Genomic DNA, 17,655 nt, shown 5'->3' with positions numbered 1-17,655 from the left:
TGTAGGGAAACAACCCTCTTAACGTGCAGGCACCAAACGAGAGGAGATGAGAATGAGATGAGTTGCAAATTACAGAACATTATTACCAATGATTTTAAAAACTTTAAAAATCCTTTAAAGAATTGTTTTTAATTGGGCAAAATTGAGAATTACAACAGAAAAGTAATGTATAGCTCCAGATCAGTGTGGCTATTTAGCCTGTCTACTGCAATCCTTTATATATTGTAATGAGGGTGACTCATCCAACATAGTAAATAATAAACAAGCCATCCTTATGGTGGTAGAAGCCCTGGGCCTTGTTCCAACACAGTTCAGGCCTCATCGAACCTTGGGCCTATTCCAAATTGATGCTAATACAGTTTGGGATTCAGCTGTAAACTGAACCTTTTTCATTCTATAGATCTGCAGGTCCTTCCCTGCACGGAAGTGTGTGAAAGTGGAGGAGTTTGTTTGTGCATTAGTGTGTGTTCATGCATGCTTGTGTAGTGTGCGTTTATGTATTCTCATTCCCTCAAATGTATGTGTACATAGTGTAAGCATCTTTGCCTGTGGGTGTGTTTGGTATTTTCACCATGCTCACATTTATATCTGTCTATGTTTTTCTTTTCCCTTCCTGCTAATGCCATCAGTACACACATTGTGACTGATGATAGTCGTTGCCACACTCTGATGCTCTACTGCTTAATGTCCTTTTTGTTTATTAATTAACTGCAGGACATACAGGCTGAGAGACACCTATTGATTCTACTGCTGCATTAATTGATTTTGTGCTTCACTAGTCATATTGTTGCTGCAAGATCATTACGAGGCCTCTGTGTTGTCTTTGTGGTGGCGCATTATGTGTTGACATACTGTGTTGTTTTTAGTTTTGTGGGTAAAGTGTTAACTGTGGTTGTCATTTTGAATGGATATGTCTTTATTTTTCTTGTATGATAGAGAATTCAGAACAAGTGGGTGCTGCAATACCCTGACAACCAAAGCCCAAGAATGCACAAATGTCACAAAAATAGTTGTACATTTTATGCATTTTTGCAGTCACAATTAAAAACGTCTTTTGATTGCTTTTGCCATTAGCAAATTACCTGTGTTTTGCATGAAGACAATGACAAGTCTACAAACACTCATCAAGTGCTCACTAAGTGGTTGTGAAACCGTGTGAGTCCCATGCAAACCATTAATGGAGACAGTTGGTTATCTAAAACTAAATTCAAAGTTGCACCATTGAAACATGTTGGTTTCAGCAGGAAATGCTTTTACTGTGTAACTTTTTTGAGTTACACTTTCACTTAGAGGTTAATTAATGAGTGTTTGCAGATGAGACGGCATCTTCCATGTAAACTGTGGGTAACTAAAGCAATTTGCTAGTGATCAAAGCAATCACAAGGTTTTCTTTTTTTTTAGTGCATCATTCCTCTTGCAGAAGACACATTTTTGCCATAGGTAGCAGAGGTTGCCAGAGGGTCACCAACTGGTCTATAGGCCAGTGTGGCTAACTTCTTTTCTTTCATGCCATATGTCCTGTACCTAATTTGTTCTACAATGTCTTTGTACTTATTAAGTGAAAAACACAGGGAAACAAGTCCTGCAGCATGTTCTCCAGTTGTAGCTACATAAATTCTAAAGCAGCAATCTGAGCTGAATTCTCTGATAAACATAAGAAACACAATAGCATGTGCTCTAATTACTGTGAAAGGAATTGAATTTGTTCATTAAACCGATAACTCAAATGAAGTATAAATTAAATCTTGTGATTTTGTCAGCTTCATATACATGCATGTTTGCAATAAACACAATAAACCTGGATTGTACTGTAGAAAGTTGGCTGACATCTAAAATGAGGTGAGAGTGTTCTCCGATATAGAGCAGTGTTATTCTATTATTGAAACAAACACATTGTAGTGTTTGTGTGTATCTGACTGCCAAAGGTTCCCTAGTGAGTCTGACCGGGGGGTTACAGTGTAACCAAAGCATCTGTCTCCTGCTCACCATCCAGATCAGCCAGTTCAGCTTGACTGGGCCCAGTTGTCTTGGTTTCATACTGACGACTGTCTGGGAAAGGTCTGTCTGGGGTTCAAGTACATTAAAGTCATCCGTTCCCCTCCCACTGCGCCCCAACACAGATGGCTCCAGATGCAGCTGGCACAGCATGGAGCAGCACCTGACAGTGCTCATTCACTCAGACACACAAAAATACACTTAAACAAGTACAAACACATGCAGACGCACAAACAGGTACGGACACATGTGTTCACTTAGTGCACCTAAATGCAAGTAAGCTTTCACAGGCACACTCTGATGGAAGCACAATGACATTCACACCTTAAATACTTAGATGCACACACTCACAGCAGGAACATATGCTGCCACGCATCTACAAATCCTCACAGTAGCGCGCATATGAATAACCAATTAAAGACTCCGATTACTGCATGGCGCACACATAGACTCAAAAGTAACCCATACATATTGTGCTCACTTTCAGACATATGCCAGGGCATGCCGATGTGCACAGTGCAGAAAGCCTTTATCTCTGCAGGAGCGGAGAGGAGCAGGGCAACTGACAGGAGTCAAACTGAACACCCTCACAATGTGTAACAAACAGAAAGATGTAAATTAGGAACAAAGCCTTCTTTTGTACTGTGGGAGATGCTATGGCTATTAAGGCTCTGTGCTGGATAGGGGTGGTAAATGAAACATAAAAAGAAGTAGACTTATGAATGATGAAAAAAATGCTGTGTGCTTTTTTTTAAATAGTGCTTCCTCCTTAGAGACAGCGATTTGAACCAAGATGAATTGCCTGTTGCCCATCTCATTTATGCAGTACACAGCAGATATTATAACAGTGCTTTACAGGAATGCGCTCATGACACTCAGCAGGTGATCTACAAGTCCTCTTTGACAAATATAACAACCATCTTTTCATTTTTGCAATGGCAGGGCAGCATGATTTAACAGATGAAAGATAGACTTACTGCTGCCTGCAAAATGGTAAAATTATAGGAATAGTTAAATAGTGACACATCCTATCTGTAAGCAGTGAAATGGCTTTTATTTTAATGTTTATTCTACTTCTGTAACTTACACTGTATCGCTATTTTACTTGCAGGGACAGCTTGGACTCGGAGAGGACAGACTGCACGTATCGACTCCTAGCCTTCTCAACTCTTCACAGCTTTCTGAGGTCTCGCAGATACGAGCTGGGGACAGCTACAGTGCAGCTGTCACAGGTGAGCCAGACATCCAAAATGCAATAGAAGACCACTGTTTGATCCTATCTTTCCTGCGGCTGTATTATTTTGGCCTGAAAGCATTAAGTCCAATTAAATAACATTACTTAACTAAAACCCTCAATGTCTAATTGTCACTGCAAATATCTCTCATTGTGATTAAAAAGTCCTAAAAGTTGTATTCACTCTACGTAATATATAAAAACCACTTATTAACTTGAAACCCTTATTTTCCCAGTAGTACCCCTCACTGTGGCTTTGAGCCATGCAAATTTTTCATCTACATTATTTCGTTGAGTTTTAATTAACACAACAAGGATTCAGTGTCCTCAAATGACATCACTCGGAGCACAAATTCAACCTCATTAGCTCTCAATATCTCTTAAGCCAAATGAAACTGCACAGCACTGCACCCAGTTTCAGCTTCTTCCGTTAGGTGATATACAAAATGAATTGATTTGTTATTCAAGTAGTTATCCCTAAACTACCCCACTCAGATCTCAGACTGCCGCCATAGCAACTGAGCGATAAGGAGGCACACCAAGCAAATGTCATCTTTCCCTCTGGCCTGGTCGTCTTTACTGTAATTCCTGAAAAGCTGAAACTCTTTGCTAAGTTTGAAAACAGGTAGCGCTAGATCATTTCTTAACTCATCTCTTATTCGTTATTTTCTCACGTGCCGCTGCTGGGAACCATGTGCTCACTTTTACATTTACACCACTGCAAAGTGTCAGGCAACTGCTTCTTCTTCAGCAGGAATTAAAGCGGTTACATGGCCAACGTAACATCTTCTGCATAAAGAGAAAAGGCAGTGTAATTGTTTCAAGTGAAAGGCACATTTACATGCTACTGCTATGCTGCACCATTCAGAGAAAAGAATTGCCTATTGTTGAACGGAGACGTTTTCTGGCACTGCGTGCACGGTTTCACTAGAAATGCCACCGGATCATTAAATGAGCTGCACTCACCATATATTAAGTTTGTTCCATTTGAATTCTTGGCTCTCTGAAGACCATTTGGCACATGAGGCCATACCTGCCTGTGGTACAGTTATGTCTTTAAGTGATCTATAAAATGTTATTATTTAAAACAAGTGCTTTATGGATTGCTTACGAGACATGCTTAGCACATGATTGATCTGACCTTTCACAGACTGTCGTTCGTACGGAAAACATCAGCCTTAACCTTTTTTAGCCGGATTACTCTGCCAGAGTCTCGGTAAACGTGTCTGCGTGTTTGTATTTTGTGTGTATGTACATGTATGTGTTAGTGCTGCATCTGTTGTAAAATGCCATCCAGAAATGCCTGTCTCATATGCTTTTATAAGGTTTGCTTCACTGAGATGAAAATAATACATTACTGATTGATTGATTGATTGATCAATCATGTGTGAAAGGGTATCTGCGTCTGCATGTGTGTGCGTGCGAGCGTGTGTGTGTGTGCGTGCATGCCTGTGTGCGTGTGTGCCAAGGCTATGTACAGCTTGATGCAGAATAGAGATTGATGGAGGCTTGCCGTGAGGAGGATACTCAGTTATCTCCTTGTAATTAAAATCCACCTCATAAAGATTATTGACTCCCCCACCACACAAACCAGCAGGCTCCCTCGCTTGGCAGGGTTTGCAAAGCGCTTCTTAAAAAATGAAAAATAGCATATTAAGCAGCACATATTTCCCATTTATGCGGAACATTTAGATGTGGTTAAGTTATCGTAATGTGCAATAAAACCTGGATGTGAAATTTGTAATCCACTTTGGAAAATTGCTTACTATATTGCTTTAACATCCCCTGAAAGAGCTTTTGAGATGTGTGTGCCAGGTTTATTGTACGCCATAATTTAAAAGTCCTCAATGCAGGCAGTAAATATAAATTTATTAGTGGTGGGTTTAAAAAGCCAGACTGAGTTAGTATGAGTGGATGCTGGAGTGTTTGCAGTAGGTGAGCACATATTATGTATATGTTTTTTTTCAATAGGTGCCAACTGAGAATGTGTTCTCTCCATTCAGTGGTGAGGGAAGAAAGTTGATCTCATGTGCACGTGTGCGTGTGGTAAAAATGTGATCAGGGACTGATGTTTAGGAGCAGCTAATACACTAGTTAGAATGAGAAACAAAAAGTCTGTAAGGTCATTTCATTTTTCATATTTTATTTCCCTTGTGGCACCGTGAAATTGCATGTGTTCTGGTCTATCTTCAGAACTTTTGCCTCTTTTTTGCTCTCTTTAGCAGGTGGAGATCTGCTTCTCTGGGGTCAGATCCCCTGTGTTTCCCGGGTCACATATCATGCAGGCCCCAAAGGGCTCTCGACCCCCCAGCCTTTTCCACTAGCTGGCCGAAAGGTGCGTTTGTGCCTCAAGGTTTTCAGAGAAATGATTTTTATCTGGATATTTGTAAGTTCTTAAAAGGTAAGTCCACACTGCATTGCTTTCCATTGATTTAGAAGTTACACTTCCTGCAGGCTTACATTATGACCTCATCTTGCACAAAGAGCTGTAGATCAGTGCTATATTAAGTATGAAAATATGTAGCAAAGGTCTTAGGCATCTTTGTGAGTCTCATTTCTCACTGTCTTATCCTTTTATACAAATTTACAACATCAAGTAATTTTTGGGGAAAAACGTCAAAGCTAAGCTATGTCTTTGGAATTTTCGCACTACTTTAAAATTTAAAAACATTTGATTTTTTTTCGCAGGTGATCAGTGTTGCCTGTGGTGCATGGCACATCATGGCTCTCACCACAAGTGAGTAACCCGTCATCATTCCCAAAGATTCATGTCTCTCCGTTTAATTGATCTTGGGGCAGTTAGACTGCGTCACTAAAGATAAACCAGTCAACCTCAGGTATTTCCTCTCCGCACTGGTTTCCTCATCCTTTTCTCCAAATGATGTCTTGTTCCTCCTCAAAGCCCCTCCTCACTCACTTTCTCACTCATCGAACCATAATTCACTTCAGAGGGAAGCATCATTAATGCACAGTAGGACCCAGCAGCTTGATGTGTGCTAATTATATTGTGTGTTTTACACGCTGAATGACTTTTGCTTAGTCAGTGATGAGCTCAGTCTCTGGTAATTGTTTTTTGGATTTGATGAGTTTATAAAAGCCTGTCTGTGAGTGCGTATCTGGGCATGTTGCTCGTGTGCTTGTCCGTTCATGTATGTGTTAGTAAACATGTGGATGGCGAGACTTTACTCATAGAAATCCACATTTATGTGTGCCTGTGCTTGAGCATGTTGCCTAGATGCACAGCCTACTCTGTTTTTTACACATAGCCAGAAAGCCAAGATTATTATTCAGCTCTGCACATTATACGCTTCTGTGAACTTAATAATGATTAGCAAACAGTCAAAACCTCGAGATCGTTCTGACACATTAAAACTACATGCAGTTTTAAACTCTGCCATTCCAGCCTAACACTTTGACATGCGCATTCAACCATGACACTACACTCCATTACTTGCTTGCATTCTTCACAACCAATGTGATCCTTTTTAGTACTGTACATCAGTCGGTGCTATAGCAGCCTTTGGCTAATCACACTGATTGGAGGTGTCCTTTGGCTCACCTGGGGGCTTCCAATCCTATTAGGCCAACAGTCCTGAGCCTAGCGTACCCAGCAGCCGCTCGTGTTTGATCACTGGTGCTTAGAGCCCACACTTGTCCTCTTATGTTGGTGTTAAGGCATGGAGGAGAGGAGCAGCAGGGTGGGGTTTGGAGGGGGTTAAAATGTGATCTCCTTAACTCTCTAGGGGGGCAGAGGGGAGCTCAGTGCCCCACCTCCCTCACTGACACTCCTCTGCGCCTCCAGCTGGAGCTGGTCTTTAAACTTCTGATGTCATATGAAAAGCGGAACACTGCAAAGTTTTTTTTCAGGCAAAAGAGAAAGAGATGGAGGGACCGAAAGAGTGAAAGATTGAAAGAAGCACACTGTGAAGAGACGGTTGACTGTATGTGTCTATCTTTTTGAGAGTGTAAGACGTTTAGAGGTTCACTCAAATTTCTCACATCACTCCCCTCCTCCCCTCTCCTTTCTTAATCTTTCTTTTTCTCCCTCTGCACACCTGAGCTGATTCCACCAGGCCTGTCACCTCTGTCTACCTTCTTCCTAGCTGTACCACATACATTACCTCCCCTCCATCACTTCTTCTCTCTGCCTTCTTTCTGACTGCTATTTTCCTTCACTACATGCCCATCACTGTGTCTCTCTTGTGGCTCTCCCTCTTCTCTCCCCCTGCTGCCCCCCACCCCCCACCGTGACTCTCTTCTTCCCTGGGCCAAGAGCGCCCAAGAAGAGCCATGTGTTTCCAAAGTGGACTGGATGGGAAATCGAAGCAGGGCTTCTGTGTTTATCAAGCCACAGCTCCGTCACCTTGCTCCTACTCCCGTCTGGAGGCCCCGGCAAATTGGTGACAGCAACAACAACAACCCTGCAGCACACATGCCCCCTTTTCCCATGTGCACATCCATACACGCAGTTACACACTCGCACACACACGCACGCACACATGCACACAGCATAGCACCTTGGCCTGTTTAGTTTTATTGCTGGTGTCAGGTGAGGAGGTGGAGGTAGGAGTGCTGTCTAATGTTCAGCTCACACACACACACAGATACACTCACACACAGCTATTTCCACCCCTGCCGACACCTTGGCTAACAAGACCTGTGAACTGCAGTGACAGAACTCCAAGACTTGTCAGAGTCCCACTCATTTAATGCCAAGACCCGGCCCCAGCTCTAACCCATCACAGTTTCTGTATGCACACCAAGCCACATTAGGCTGCACAATGATATACAGGGTGTGAGTCTGTACTACTACTACTACTGCTACTTCAGGTTAATATTGTTTAAGTAATACCTTTACTAGTGATATGTATGGTAATTCTTTTTTATTATTATTAAATCAACGGTGTAGTATAATATCAGTGTCGAGGTGAAATGTGTCATGGTTTCGTTTAACTTTACCTTCAGCCTGCACCTCATTACAGTGATGTGCATCATGATTTCTTTCATCTATAAATGTTTAAATGTTTGCTATTACTCTTGCCTGTCTAGTTGCATGTGTGACAGTACAGTAATGTGTCTGTAAACCTGCTGTACCCACAGGCATCTTTATCTGGAGCATCTAATAGTCTTGGGTCATTACAAGTAGTTTTGCATGGAACACTGCCCCTTTTGTTGCATGTGTACAGGATGCTTTCTGCTCAATATCTTTTTCAGTGCCCCCTTTCTTTGCTTTGACGTTATCGTGTAAGTGGAGAATAAAAGAGAGTTGACTTTGGTTAGAGCCCTGCACGGCCTTGCTACCTTGGAAATTAACTACACAAACAATGCCTTGCCATTGTGCCTAAGCACTTACAACTATGCCATTTAAGAGAGTATTGATCTACCCAATGCAGGGTCAATCATTGGATCAATGGTGTGTGGGTTGGTTGGCTCGAAGGCTGTTTGACTGCATGAATGAATGGATGGTTGGATAAGGAATGAATAGGCGGTTGCATAATGAATGGATGGATGGATGAATATATGGATTGATTCATGGGTAGACTTAAAGATGGATGCATGGAGGGCACCGGTGTCGGGTCTGCACAGAGATGAACTTGTATAGTTCTGAAGATGTTACTTGCTTGCTGTATTTTGTGTAAGACTCACTTCTGTCCTGTACACCTGCCACCATTAAACACAGCCTGACATTTACTGCAGGTTGAAGTTGATTTGTTGTGAATCCTCCGCGAAGAAGCATTTCTTAACATGAAGTGATTGGGTTTTTTTTAGTTATTGCTGATTGGGGCAATTTTATATTTAAGCCCAGTAGGTATAGTAGATAACTACCTCCTATTTACCAAAATTTTTGCTTACCTGGATGCAATATTAAGCTGAAATCCGTCAAGTAGTATTACTGAAACTGAAGAGTGAGAGACTGAGAGATATAAATTAAAAAGCAGTCATTGTCATTAGCATGTTCTTGGTGGATTGTTGTGATGTGTTTACACCAGGGTTGATTGACCTAGTTACCCAGCCCCTGGCAGCATACGATGGAGAAATGAAGATAATGCAACACAAGGGAGAGAGTTATGTTGCTTTATTATTCTTATATGTGAGGCACTTGTGAGTCTGTGCACCCACATGCACAAACTCACACACACATGCACGCACGCACACTGAAGTGATGATCAGGCGCTAAGGGGTCGCACCTTGTGACAAAGTAAAAAAAAAAGAAGAGCTTATTTAAAATTCTGTAAGAGATGTCAATTGTGCCCTCTGCATATTTCTATGGAAAATTTGTAAATAGATCCTTTGTAAATAGCTTCTCCTTTGCCAATCACCCTGTCTGCTCTGTGCACAGCAGCATTAAAAATTGATCCTTAGCAGCACCAGGGTGAAATGCTAACATTGCTGCCAAATGACTGATTAAAAAGAAAAACCTTTAATCTTTGCTTAAAAGTGTCTACTGCCTTGGCATGCCTTCCCCTGTGCTCCTCTATCTTCCAACGCTGTGAAGGGAAGGAGGGGGTCGTCGTGGGGGAAACGGGGTCACGCTTCATGTAGAGTCAGCACTGTACAGTGATATAGCTCTAGAGGTGAGGGATTTCACTAAGAGGAGATCCAGGAATCAACATGCATTGCTGTCTTCTGAATTTAACCTTAAGCCAGAGGTTAAAAACACATTTGAGCTTTCCACAACAGGAGCTGAGTGTGCTGTGGCACTCCTGCTAATGGCATGTAGAAAAAAGAATTGTTTCTTCCAACTTAACTATTCAGGTTAACAAAAAAAATCACTGGGGCTCTAAAGTTTGACACTTCATTTAGCAGCACAGAATTAGAAACTGACGCCCAGCTTCTGTATATGATGACTACAGAACATACACATGCAGTTTTGGAACATAAAAAGGTATTATAACGTATATTGAAATTGCTGAGAGGTGTTTGTGCTTCAGAGAGCAGAAAGAAGAACAGACAGTGTGCTCACCCAGAAACTCAAACTCACTTCAGAGACCTTCCTCACTTCAGAGACCTTGTCAGAAAACCCTCACCAATAGAGCACACAGAGAAAGAAAACACGGCACAGGTAAGATAAACATATCTCTTCTTTCTTGCACTACAGCCTTTTTATTGACTTACATACTGTAAAGCTAAATCTAACTGACTCGCTAACCCAACAGCTCCCTATCTTTTGCCGTGGATTTTTCCTGAGTGATATCTTTCTCTTCCACACTCCCTGCCCCTGCCTGCCTTGTTGACATCCTCATCGTCCGTCCATCATTTGCTGCTCAAATCTGCTTTGCATTTAATAGTTTCAGTTTCTTTATGCATGGTGTAAATGAACATATCAGTAGTTTATGATATATATATATATATATATATATAACACCCAGCACGCCCCTGCGGGCGGTTTATCCTTCAAGCTCGGGTCCTCTACCAGAGGCCTGGGAGCTTGAGGGTCCTGCGCAGTATCTTAGCTGTTCCCAGGACTGCGCTCTTCTGGACAGAGATCTCCGATGTTATTCCCGGGATCTGCTGGAGCCACTCGCCTAGCTTGGGAGTCACCGCACCTAGTGCTCCGATTACCACGGGGACCACCGTTACCTTCACCCTCCACATCCTCTCGAGCTCTTCTCTGAGCCCTTGGTATTTCTCCAGCTTCTCGTGTTCCTTCTTCCTGATATTGCTGTCATTCGGAACCGCTACATCGATCACTACGGCCATCTTCTTCTGTTTGTCTACCACCACTATGTCCGGTTGGTTAGCCACCACCATTTTGTCCATCTGTATCTGGAAGTCCCACAGGATCTTAGCTCGTCATTCTCCACCACCCTTGGGGGCATCTCCCATTTTGACCTCGGGACTTCCAGGTTATACTCGGCACAGATGTTCCTGTACACTATGCCGGCCACTTGGTTATGGCGTTCCATGTATGCCTTGCCTGCTAGCATCTTGCACCCTGCTGTTATGTGCTGGATTGTCTCTGGGGCATCTTTACACAGCCTGCACCTGGGGTCTTGCCTGGTGTGATAGACCCCAGCCTCTATGGATCTTGTGCTCAGAGCTTGTTCTTGTGCTGCCATGATTAGTGCCTCTGTGCTGTCTTTCAGTCCAGCTTTGTCCAGCCACTGGTAGGATTTCTGGATATCAGCCACCTCCTCTATCTGCCGGTGGTACATACCGTGCAGGGGCCTGTCCTTCCATGATGGTTCCTCGTCTCCCTCCTCTTTCTTGGGTTTCTGCTGCCTGAGGTATTCACTGAGCACTCGGTCAGTTGGGGCCATCTTCCCAATGTATTCTTGGATGTTCGTTGTCTCATCCTGGACTGTGGTGCTGACACTCACCAGTCCCCGGCCCCCTTCCTTCCGCTTAGCGTACAGCCTCAGGGTGCTGGACTTGGGGTGAAACCCTCCATGCATGGTAAGGAGCTTTCTTGTCTTTATGTCAGTGGCTTCTATCTCCTCCTTTGGCCAGCCTATTACCCCAGCAGGGTACCTGATCACGGGCAGGGCGTACGTGTTGATGGCCCGGATCTTGTTCTTACCATTCAGCTGACTCCTCAGGACTTGCCTGACCCTCTGCAGGTACTTGGTGGCTGCAGCTTTTCTAGCGGCCTCTTCATGGTTCCCATTCGCCTGCGGGATCCCCAAGTACTTGTAACTGTCCTCTATGTCTGCAATGTTGCCTTCTGGTAGTTCAATCCCCTCAGTTCTGACTACCTTCCCTCTCTTTGTTACCATCCGACTACACTTCTCCAGTCCGAACGACATTCCAATGTCATTGCTGTATAGCCTGGTAGTGTGGATCAGTGAATCGATGTCTCGTTCACTCTTGGCATACAGCTTGATGTCATCCCTGTACAGGAGGTGGCTGACAACTGCTCCGTTCCGTAGTCGGTATCCGTAGCCAGTCTTGTTAATGATCTCACTGAGGGGGTTCAGGCCTATGCAGAACAGCAGTGGGGACAGAGCATCTCCTTGGTAGATCCCGCACTTGATGGTGACTTGTGCTATGGGCTTGGAGTTGGCCTCTAGTGTTGTACGCCACATCCCCATTGAGTTCCTGATGAAGGCTCTTAGGGTCCCATTGATCTTGTACAATTCTAGGCATTCCAGTATCCAGCTGTGGGGCATTGAGTCATAGGCCTTCTTGTAATCAATCCAGGCAGTGCACAGGTTGGTCAGTCTGGTCTTGCAGTCTCGGCTGATTGTTCTGTCTACCAGTAGCTGGTGTTTTGCGCCTCTGGTATTCTTGCCAATTCCTTTCTGTGTCCCACTCATGTATTGACCCATGTGCCTGTTCATCTTAGCCGATATGATGCCTGACAGGAGCTTCCATGTAGTACTGAGGCAGGTTATTGGTCGGTAGTTGGGGATCAGGTCCGTCCGGCCTTCAGTTAGCCATTCCGGGTGTCTCTCGTTAACTAGCAGCTGGTTCATTTGTGCTGCCAGACGCTCGTGGAGTGCAGTCAGCTTCTTCAGCCAGTAGGCGTGAACCATGTCGGGCCCTGGTGCTGTCCAACTCTTCATACTGGAGACCCTTTCTTGGATATCTGCCACTGTGATGGTTACTGGACCCTGTTCAGGGAGGTCGCTGTGGTCTGCCCTCAGATCCTCTAGCCACTGAGCATTGCCGTTATGGGTTGCATCCTTCTCCCATATGCTCTTCCAGTATTGCTCCATCTCCAGCCTTGGTGGTGCTGTTCTCTTATTGTTCCCTTGCCACTGAGAGTACACCTTTGCTGGTTCTGTGGAGAACAGCTGGTTTATTCTCCTGCCTTCTATCTCTCTGGTGTACCTCCTCAAGCGGCTGGCCAAGGCTGTGAGTCTTTGCTTGGCAGTTTCCAAGGCCTCAGGTATGGACAGCTTATATATATATATATATATATATATATATATATATATATATGGAGAGAGAGAGGGGGAGAGACATAATGTATATACTATGGATACAATAGAGCAAGTTTTACTTAAGTAGGCAGCACAGTTGTGAAAACATCAGAGTGAATATATATTCACTTACCTCTCAGAATATCAGTGAAGGCCACTAAACTGTCACGCAAAGCCACACACACACACACACACACACACACACACACACACACACACACACACACACACACACACACACACACACACACACACACACTTCCACCCCTCCCCGTCTCTCTGTCATTCAGGTGTTTACTGTCATTCATACTCAGGGTTTTGTATAATCCTCTCACCACACCTGAGTGCTCCCCACTCAGTGTCACTGGATTTACTCTCTCTCACCCCCCTTGCTCACTTCCCCTCTCCTCGAGCGCGCAGCCTTTTTCATTTTGCATCGCAGTCATTCTTTTACACATGCTGTCATTTCTTATGTAAATAACCACAGATAAAAAGACAGTAACAGACATTTTAAGATTTACACACACCGCTCAGCGCGTATGTTTTCAGTCATCCCCTCTCATCAGCCAGTTTGTTTGTAGAAGTGTCTTTGCCTGTAGCCATAAATTAGGGGTTGTGATTTAACTCATTGAGACAAAAGAGAAAGACAATGAAACATGCATAAAACAAATGATGTGGAGAAGGTGAGGGAAAGGGAGAGCGAGGGAGAGAGGAGAGAGGCGAGGAGGGTGTACTGAAGGCAGAAATGGGCCAGTATGTATTTCTGCTCTACTTTCACTTCGGGAAGGCTTCATTAAGAAGTCTGTTTCCAGAGCACAGCGGAATCTTTACGCACGTACATGTGTGTGCGCGCACAGGAGTGTGCATATATTCGTAGTTTAGTGTGTTTCAGAGCCCATGCACATCCATGTGCATATATGTGTGCATGCACATAACATTATTTGTGTGTTCAGTGAGAGAGATCTCCTAAATTATTTACACCCAGAACAGCTGGGTATCAAAACTTAATTGGTATCAAGTTTTTAAATGGGGTCAAATGAGCAGTTCCATGCTGCTTTCTCTTGCCTTAAGTCTGTATCATTACATCTGGAGCTACAGTGCAGCTATTTCAATGAACTTGAACGTCTAAATGCTGTATTTGCCTATTGACTGGGGCTCTACTCTCAGACTGGAGAAATACGCTGCATCAGGCTCATTTAGAGGAGGGAATGTAACTGTATTTTTCCACCGTCTGATAGAGCTGTTTTAGTCCATCTACTCATGTATGTTACTCTGTAAATGTTCTGTAAGAAATTTGTTGAGACATAAACATTAAAAAAAGAGGTGCACACTCACAAACACACACTCAAAGCCTTAGGCAGGGCACAGAGATGGTATTAGATTTAAGCCCTCTAATAAAGCCAATTAGAATTACACTGCGCACTGATGAAGGCAACCTTTCCAGGGACATTCTCTCACCTCCATATATACACATCTAAGGCATGCAGCATGCACATGCACATACACACATCAGCTAAATATTTAACATTGCCAAATATCTCTGTGTTATAAAGGGATTAGATACAGTTTGTCCAATGCACCATGTTTGGCCTCAGTGTTGTTTTAACAGGCATTTCTAGAAACTTAATTTGCTTTCCTGAATCAGCTTTCCCCTCCCAGTTTTATGTCAGGGCGGGAAGTGTTCCTGGCAGTGATGATCTTTTACTGGGCAGAGGTACTGCCGCACTGGCACAGATGTGCTCCAGGGTCTCTCAGTACAGAAAGAGAAAGCTGAAACTTAAATTGTCAAAATAATAAAGGGATTAGTGACTGTAATGTGATTGCTGAATTTTAAAATGTAGTCCATTATAGCAGAATGACAAAAAACAATAAAGTAACCACATTAGTAATGCCATAGTAATGCATACATTACTTCCAAACATGAAGAACATTACACTGGCTTCCCAGAAATGTGCACAACACTAAGTTTCAGCAAGTCTGGAAGATTTGGATGAATTGACAGAACACAAGGTGTTAGTCTATATTTTTTTAAGTGACTCAAACAAGTGTTCATAAATGAGCACATTGTTGACTGCAATACATGTTATATGACAAAGATAAATATTGATGTCTATTGCTGAAATTCTCTGTTTCCTATAAGTTTACTCTATAATGAAACTGACTGTACAATATTACTACCCATATCATAGTAAAAACAACTTAAAAGATTGTGTGTATCCACCTGACAGGGCTCCAGACATGTCAAACACAAACTGGTTCAAGGTTCGGAAAGTCCAGAAGGCTTTGAGGAGCAAGAGACAGATGAAGAAAGTGAAAGTGCAGAGGAAAAAGAAAGACATGAACAAAAACCATACACAGATGAGGCAATGTCTGCAACAGAAACGGATGGGACAGGAAGTGGCCACTCATCAATCAAATCCAAGCAGGGGGATGATACAGAGGGTTGTCAGACAGCAGTGCGGTTTGAGCCAAGGAGCAGAACATGCAGAAATAGTCAAGGCAGTCTTCACGTAGTCTTCACTACACTGCATCTTTTACCTAGGTCAGACGGCAAGCAATGCAGGCCCACTGCTGGCACTCTCCCCCAGCTATCAAAGGGACAACAAGCTCAAAGCAGAATTTCATCTGGGGCTCAAAAGGTGAGTTATTTATATAGTCATCACAAACAAAACTACAACTCCAGTTTTTCCAGTTTGTCACAATATATTGTACTTATATTTTCATAAATCTTTATCTTTTCAGAGAAGATCATATCTGACCAAATCAGTCCAAAAATCTGAAGGCGGCAGAAGCATTTTGCAGAGCCCCGAGCTCAGGCCTGCACCCAGACCTCCTGTGAAATGTCCTGGAACTCAATTTGTAACCTCTTGTCACCATCCAAGAACGGGACCACACAGTGGCCTTAAGTCTTCCATTTACAGATCTTCTTCAATCTCTAGCTCTGGACAGCAAGTTCACACATTCCCTTCCTCCCATTTGAGATCGCAGGTTGAAACCTCTCTTTCTCAAACTCCTCCTTCATCTAAGCCATTTAAAAAGTGCTCTGCAAACAGAAGACAAGCTTTTTCCTTTGGCATTACTCCAAGAATTCACAGGTCTACTTCTGCCCACCAGTGAACCAAGTGAATATGTATGCAACTTTTTTTTGTTATCCTAAACATGTATATTTCTTAACCAAAAGCCGCAAAAAAAATCACTGGCTATGGAATTGTGCTCTCTGTTATCTACTTGATAATGGATGTAAAGCTAAATATTTTTGCTTGCAAAAACAACCTTCTGCTCTGGAGGAGCTCTCCAAAACAGAGTCCAGATGAGCATTAATAGGGTCCAATTTACCCCTGTGATCACACATTCTGATTTGGCAAGTACGTTCCTCCGATAAGCCATCTCAGTCAACAACACTCCTGAAACTTGACCTTATTTGAAGGCATTAGACTTTTGTCTAATGCCCTACAGTCAAAACCGTGTGTAGAAAATGCTGAGACCTTGAATCACATCATTTCAACAGAACTTGAGAAGGTTGTTTCTTACCCTACACACTGCGCCACATTCATTTTAATGCTTACAGTATGTTGTTTATTAAAGACATAACGCCTTCTCGGATCTTGGCCTCTTGTAAGACATTTTCACGGTGAGGCATTTTCATGGCTGTCCGTCTCTTCGGTATGAGTCACATGTGTTTGCCACTGTGGCTCTTTTCAGTTTGAGGAAATTGATTTGTTGCACAGATAATGTGAGCTTGCTCTTTGTCTTTGTTGTCTTGTTTCATGTCTGTCAGTGTGTCCTTTAATATTGTGGTATGCAAACTGGCTCTTTAACTAAATGCTCAGTGCAAAACCTTTTATCATCCACCTTTAAAAACACCTGTCTGTCATGTAACAAGTTGGCTTTTTTTTTTTAGTTGTATTCAGTTATTGTAAGTTGTGATTTTTGTTGTAACAAGAAATTGTTTGTAAGGAAAGGGTTTGTTAGTTTTAATTGCCACTCCTGGGTTGCGTTTTTTTTGTTAATTTTTTTGTTTGTTTGTTTTTTCTTTACCTATGTTCTAACATGAGAAGTTTTGTTTTGTATTCAATTTTGTATTCAATTCTTCTTCTTTTTTTTCCATAAACTGTATCCACAATCACTCAATAAAAATATTTTGAGAAATGTTGTAAGACATTGTATAGTATTTGGCTTTTACTGGAAAATTAGACAAATACATGCAAAGTTCATTATTTCTTTGAAAAAGTGCTTAATACATTTACTATACCACTGCAAATTTGGTGCGCCCAAGCAAAGGTATGTAAAGGAATGGTAATGTTCGAGACTGACAAGTAAAATTTAAAAAGTGCCTTTAAATTGAGTCTTAAATTTGTTTCCAAGTAACAAGCCCAGCAACTACTTGCAGGAAGGCAGCACTGAAGGCATTGAGACATCCACCCACGTCTCTCTTCCACTCCCTACGGTTTGTTTTGGTGTGAGTTAGTGCTGATTGTGTGTGTATCACGTCTTTGCCCTGCGAGACTCCTGCCAATCGATTCAAGGTGAGACCTGTCGATTAAACACCCTGACCGGTGC

At 42.8% G+C, this 17,655-nt stretch overlaps 1 protein-coding gene across 3 annotated transcripts in view; it reads left to right on the top strand.

The window, feature by feature from the left end:
- LOC147317245 (uncharacterized) overlaps positions 1-17,252 on the top strand; it is a 311,308-nt gene extending 294,056 nt beyond the window's left edge. For 2 of the 3 annotated variants that reach the window (XM_086314024.1, XM_086314023.1), the window contains exons 9-14: positions 3,107-3,227; positions 5,452-5,564; positions 5,918-5,966; positions 10,162-10,292; positions 15,324-15,734; positions 15,838-17,252. In XM_086314024.1, coding sequence (XP_086170150.1) covers positions 3,107-3,227; positions 5,452-5,564; positions 5,918-5,966; positions 10,162-10,292; positions 15,324-15,734; positions 15,838-16,212 — 1,200 coding nt within the window. In that variant the 3' untranslated portion in view covers positions 16,213-17,252. The remainder of the gene's footprint in view (positions 1-3,106; positions 3,228-5,451; positions 5,565-5,917; positions 5,967-10,161; positions 10,293-15,323; positions 15,735-15,837) is intronic. The other variant, XM_086314025.1, reaches the window with a different exon arrangement.
- Positions 17,253-17,655: the final 403 nt, after the last annotated feature.

The sequence above is a fragment of the Aulonocara sp. 'chitande type north' Nkhata Bay genome, linkage group LG12, assembly GCF_057382095.1.
Source record: "Aulonocara sp. 'chitande type north' Nkhata Bay isolate Kocher_YH1m ecotype deep benthic linkage group LG12, A_spYH_male_GT1.1, whole genome shotgun sequence".
Taxonomy (NCBI): Eukaryota; Metazoa; Chordata; class Actinopteri; order Cichliformes; family Cichlidae; genus Aulonocara; species Aulonocara sp. 'chitande type north' Nkhata Bay.
This window is presented reverse-complemented; position numbering and strand designations above follow the sequence as displayed.